Source organism: Triticum aestivum, chromosome 3D, assembly GCF_018294505.1.
Source record: "Triticum aestivum cultivar Chinese Spring chromosome 3D, IWGSC CS RefSeq v2.1, whole genome shotgun sequence".
NCBI lineage: Eukaryota > Viridiplantae > Streptophyta > Magnoliopsida > Poales > Poaceae > Triticum > Triticum aestivum.
In genome coordinates, this window is record NC_057802.1 from 122,225,518 (window position 1) to 122,231,376 (window position 5,859).

Below are 5,859 nucleotides of genomic sequence, written 5' to 3' on the forward strand. Positions count from 1 at the left end.
AATCTCGTTACCGGCAAGTCTCTTTACTCGTTCCGTAATACATCATCCCGCAACTAACTCATTAGTCACAATGCTTGCAAGGCTTATAGTGATGTGCATTACTGAGTGGGCCCAGAGATACCTCTCCGACAATCGGAGTGACAAATCCTAATCTCGAAATACGCCAACCCAACAAGTACCTTTGGAGACACCTGTAGAGCACCTTAATAATCACCCATTTACGTTGTGACGTTTGGTAGCACACAAAGTGTTCCTCCGGTAAACGGGAGTTGCATAATCTCATAGTCATAGGAACATGTATGAGTCATGAAGAAAGCAATAGCAATATACTAAACGATCGGGTGCTAAGTTAACGGAATGGGTCAAGTCAATCACGTCATTCTCCTAATGAGGTGATCCCGTTAATCAAATGACAACTCATGTCTATGGCTAGGAATCATAACCATCTTTGATTAACGAGCTAGTCAAGTAGAGGCATACTAGTGACATTCTGTTTGTCTATGTATTCACACATGTATTATGTTTCCGGTTAATACAGTTCTAGCATGAATAATAAACATTTATCATGATATAAGGAAATAAACAATACTTTATTATTGCCTCTAGGGCATATTTCCTTCAGCTGGATGTTAGTGGGGCTGCGTACGCTAAGTACTTCACCATAATGTTGGAGGGGACGGCCCGTACCTGGTTGAAGGGGCTGCCGGCTAATTCCATCGGGTCATGAGCAGAGCTGAAGGCCCGGTTCATCCAGAATTTCAAAGATACATGCAAGCAGCCTATGTCGATCGTGGATTTGGTTTCTTGTGTTCAAGCTGAGGACAAGTCAACGACCAACTGGGTGCGTCGGGTCTCAACTATCATACATTATTCAGATAACATCAACGTCGGCTCAGCGGTTCTAATGTTGGAGAAGAATTGCCGTTTTATTCCGCTCAAACAGAAGCTTGGGCAGCTTAAGCATCATTGCAACGACATTGGGGAGCTTATGGCGGCTCTTGTTAAGCGACTCTGATGGTATCAAGGACCCCGACTCTGAGGATGAAAGATTGGGAAAGGGAAAGAAGAGTAGCGGCATGAAGCGATAGCAGTACAACCCTACCAATCAAGGCGGCAACGGTAAGCGCAAGGCTGATGATTTTGTGGCTAACACCGGTTCCAGCAACTACTCGGCATCCTCGGAACATCCTGATTTTGCTATCACATCCTGAACAAGTGTCGATTTACTGATGATTCAGGATGTTCCAGCAAAATTATTAGCCTTGCGCATTATCACATCCTGAACCATAATCCAAAGGGAGGGAACTCTTGCAAATGATTCAGAGGTCTTGATGTTGCTCTTGCTTAATCCAGGCATCACCCAGGAAGGGACAATGTCTTTCGGTTTTCACCTCAAGCCATGGAGCATGCCAAAAATCTTGCCGTTGGACCATCACCGAGGCTAATCAACGTGAACATGGATTTTGCAAACTAACCCATGCTCCTGCGAGTTCAGTTCGGGTCATTGTTGTTGTTGCTGCTTTCGCTTTCCTATTTTGCACTAAAAAGTACTACCTTTACTAAATAAATATGCAGCTTTGTGTGTGAATCGGCAGTTGAGCAGCATCTCCAAAAGAGGCACTAGTACCACAGCGGAAACCGCATCAGAGATCAGATAACCACTTTTCTTAAAACAGGATTGCTATTTCACATCTAGATGAGATATAATATCTCACATCTAAATGCATAGCCATTGGATTTTGTCCTGTCTTTGAGATTCGCGCGTACAACTTTGTTCGTTCCGCGTCGTGCGCGCTCGCGTCGCTGGTGCCGTTGCCTGTCTTGCGGCCCGTTTTTCCCGTGGATCTTGTGTAGCGGGCCGTTGTTTGTTGGGCTGGCGGGCCGTTTTTTTGTCTATGTGGGAGCAGGTTCGTGAATTAGAGGGCGGCGATTCATTTTTGTCCTCTTCACATCCTTCTCCTTCCCGAGGCATTCATTTCGCCCCGTTCCCCATTCTTCTCTTTGTCAGTTTCGCTCGGAGGCAACGATGACTTCCGGAGAGCTACAAGAAGAGAGAGACGCATTGGAGTGAGTTGCATCTGTTGTTCTCCCCCTTCTTCTTTTTGTTTCTTCTTGTATGTGGTTTTCTCACAGATCTAGTATCTAGTTTATGGGTTGTTTTTGTGTGTTAATCGAATCTAGGGTTCGTGCTTCCAATGCCTCCATGAGTTTGTTTCTTTTTGTTTGTGTGTCCATCGATTTTAGGGAAGGTTTTTTGCCCGCTCGCAATCCCCCTGAATGTTAGAAGCACGAGGCTCCTTTTTTCTGTCTGTGTTTTTCGATCTATCTAGTGGTGGGTGGAGTGGTTCTGCTGGTGAGGTGGGGATTTCGGGTGTAGATAAAGGATTGATGAAAGATTTGAGTGTGTCACTGCTCATTTTTGTATAGATTATAGCCTCTTTTTTTGGTAGGTGGGGGATCAGATCTTTTGTTCAATCTCTCTGATAGACTCACGGATGATTCAAAAAGGTTTTTTCAGTGCCATGTTGTGTGTAGTTTGTTTAATGGCGCCGATTTTACATGCTCTGCTAAATCCCCAGTAGATACAGATTCAGAAACATAAATGTTCAGAAAGATTCAGTGTTGTGATTCAGATTTTATATGCTCTGCTAAATTCACAGTAGATACAGATTCAGAAAGATTGAGTGTTGTGATTCAGGTTTTATATGATCTGCTGATTTTTTGTTTTTGTCTTTTTGCTGTCCATGTGGTGTTCATCTTTTTTGATTTAAAGGGTGTGTCTACTGAATTTAATTTATGAAATGATCTGTATTTCCTCTCTGAGCTGCACCGCGAAGGAGACAGGGACGAGCGGCAGGCCGGCGACCAGCTGCGCATCTCTCTTCTTCGTTGCTGATTCCTGCCCAGGTACTGTTCGATCTGCTTGTGCATGCTGGTCTGAAGTACTGTTCGTGTGTGTTTTTGTGTGTATGCGATGGCTTGTGTTTATGCCTTTGTATAGCATGCGTCTTTATGATTGGTTAGCTGCAGTTTGGAGGACAACATAGTTCAGTTTTTGTGCATGTCATCTTTAGAAGTTATGTTTCTCTTTTGTTTCAATTTTCTGTTGGTTGTACATGGACAACAAGAGGGAGATGCTAATTTAAGCGGCCATGTGTCGTAGGGCATGATTAGGTTTGTATGATAGTTTGTCCCTTTTTTTTGTGTTCTCTGCTTCAGATATGCTAATAAAAAAAGAACTTTTCCACTTAATTTTTGTTTTTGCATATGTGGGTTCTTGTGATTTAAGTTGTCTGCAATTTCAATTTCTCTAAGAAGGTTATTTTAAGTTGTCTTTTTTTCTTGCAATATTTGAGAGGTGTGCAACTTTCAGAAGATGCTCTATCCCGCAAAAACCAGCGGTTTTGCACAAGCAACTCTGTTCATTAGTTTTGAAGGGCATGACTGGTTTTTATATGTGACTGATGTTATGCCCAGTAAAATTAAGCCGCCATCCTTTCTAGAGTAGGATTTTTTTTGTCTAGCATTACTCTGATGGAATGTTCTGTTTCTCCTGTGTATGTATGTGATGCAATTTTTTTGTCCGATGTTTTTTTCCAGAGAATACACAAATATTTTGCTATATAGACAAAATTTAGGACTAACTTGGGGGAAGAAAAGGGTTAATGGGGGTGGAGGATGAAGGGGACTGTAGGGCGGGGTGGGGTGGCCATAGACATTTCCATCAGAGTTGTAAGTGCAATAGAAAAGATTCACAAACATTCGTCAGTTTTTTTGCAACCTTTTCCCAGCCACCTAAGCTTTCTTTTCTGCAAGCAAGCATGTGTTCTTTTTTTGTAGATTCAGTATCCCATGTGTATTTGTTCTGTAATCAGTTCTTGTCAGTTAGCAGTGCTGTCAGCTAACGGAGTTTTCACTGTTTTATTCAGGATTTGCAACCAGGATGTTGTGCGCAGTTTTCTTCTCTCATTGCGCGTCGGACAACGACACGACATTCGGCATGTTTTTCCGGGATCCGAATGAAAGACTTGTGGTAATGTGTGCTGACATGCGCTCAGTGTGTTTTTTGTAACCTTTTTTCTATTTTTGTAGTTGTTTATTTTGACTCATGTTTTCATTCTTTTCTTTTCAGCTACTGCCATGCTCTGTGACAGAGCGTTTCCCCAAGCACTTTGCTAGTGACTTTCTGAACTTTCGAGCTCATGGCCACCGGTACGTTGTTTATGTGTACACAGGATCTGACAACAAGAAACGTATCGGTGGCGATGACTTGTCGAAGTTCATGAAGGACTTCAACTTGGGGCTTGGGCAGCTTGTTGTTTTTGTGATGACTGGGTGCATTGCAAAAGCATTTGTCTGCTCCTTCGGTGCTGGCTTTATTGATGGAGGTGGAGCTGGAGTAGCACAACAAGAGGAAGAGCAAGGAGGTGCTGACGAAGAGGGACATGTGGATGAGGAGGGGATTGACGTAGAGATCATGGGAGAAGCACCCATAGGCATCATATACAGCATGGGTGTAAGTTTGGATTTGGAGGAGGAAGGCCGTCTTGCCATGATGATTGACATTGAGCAGGGGAACATTGCTTCACGGTTTGTTCATCGGTTCACAAGCACCAACATCATGAAGAAGTCAATGGTATGTTTCTTTTTGTAACATTTTTGTACATTAGTAGGAGATAAACATCTTTTGTTTTAGGAATCAGATCTGTTTTTAACTTGTATAGATCAACATTTTAACCTCCAATCATCATATCAGCCAGGATCAAACTACCTAATTACCTAGGTATACATCAACATTTTTTTCTCTTTTGTATCTCATTTTTTGTTTGTTCTTTCTTTTTTGCATAGAAAATCCCAAACCAAGTGTGTGTGCTCCTGAATATTGGAGCTGAAGGATTTATTGGAGTTCGCTTGGGAGAAGGCCCGCTCTCAAGGGTTGCATTCAAAACAGCCAAGGATGGACGCATGGTGTTCAATAAGGAGTGGGGAGTTTTCGTGTCAACCTACAACTTGCAAGTAGGGAGTGCTGCTATGTTCACCTTCAGTAGGAGCAATGCTGCCCCCTTTGATGTGGTCTGTGTTGTTGACATCCTGAGCATATGAGCTTATCAAATGTCAGCACACAGCCTGCATTGTTTTGCTCGCCATCTTCATTTTGCTGGCCTGCGCGCCATGCCTGTTTTTTATATGAACTTTGTTGGAGTTTTTGCTTTTTCTTATGGTTGAAATGCACTTTATGGTGTAGAATTTGAACATCGTCCGTCATGGAATTTATGCTACCCCCTGCTGGCCTCTGTGGCTTTATTTTTTTTGGAATGTGAGGCATTCAGTCTTTTAGTATGCAATATCAGCAATAGTATGGAAGTATCTCATCTTTTTTTGGTGCTTATAAGAGGGTGAATATAATTGGATTTTTCTTTTTTATATTCATTTTTTATTTTTCTGTGGTGGTTCATGTGTATCAGGGATAGTATGGAAGCATATAGGGGAGTATATGTTCATGTGTATCAGGGATATAGGAGTATTTTTAGTGGTGAGAAATTTGTTTTTTTTAAGTTTTAAATACGTTTCATGTCTATGTCGAGATGTTGTTGTGTTTCGGCCCAGTCGCAACAACACCCCCCGAGTCACAACTCGAAATGTTGTTTGTGTTTCACCCCAATTGCAACTCGACCCCCCGACTCGAAACTCAAGACGTTCAGTATTCACCCCAGTTGCAACACCACCCCCGAGTCGCAACTCGAGATGTTGTTGTGTTTCACCACAGTTGCTACACCACCCCGAGTCGCAACTCGAGATGTTTTGTGTTTCACCCCCAGTTGCAACCCCACCCCTGAGTCGCAACTTGAAGATGTTGTT

At 42.6% G+C, this 5,859-nt stretch overlaps 1 protein-coding gene across 2 annotated transcripts; it reads left to right on the forward strand.

Moving 5' to 3' along the window:
- The first annotated feature begins 1,921 nt into the window (after positions 1-1,921).
- Positions 1,922-5,340, forward strand: LOC123077794 (uncharacterized). Of its 2 annotated transcripts, none has more exons than XM_044500121.1 (5): positions 1,922-2,067; positions 2,825-2,907; positions 3,930-4,033; positions 4,133-4,636; positions 4,849-5,340. In XM_044500121.1, exons 1-5 carry the CDS (start codon positions 2,027-2,029, stop codon positions 5,101-5,103), a joined length of 987 nt encoding a protein of 328 aa, XP_044356056.1. In that variant the 5' UTR covers positions 1,922-2,026; the 3' UTR covers positions 5,104-5,340. The 2 variants fall into 2 exon arrangements, with proteins under 2 accessions (XP_044356056.1, XP_044356055.1); XM_044500120.1 differs by having other exon boundaries at positions 2,012-2,067; positions 2,774-2,907.
- The last annotated feature ends 519 nt before the right edge of the window (positions 5,341-5,859 follow it).

Bases quoted from the DNA above. Each gene is read 5' to 3' on its own strand.
- LOC123077794 (XM_044500120.1), top strand. From the start codon at position 2,027: ATGACTTCCGGAGAGCTACAAGAAGAGAGAGACGCATTGGA. The intron at 2,068-2,773 runs GTGAGTTGCATC...TTTGATTTAAAG, and splicing joins GAAGAGAGAGACGCATTGGA to GGTGTGTCTACTGAATTTAA. The intron at 4,637-4,848 runs GTATGTTTCTTT...TTTTTTGCATAG, and splicing joins ACATCATGAAGAAGTCAATG to AAAATCCCAAACCAAGTGTG.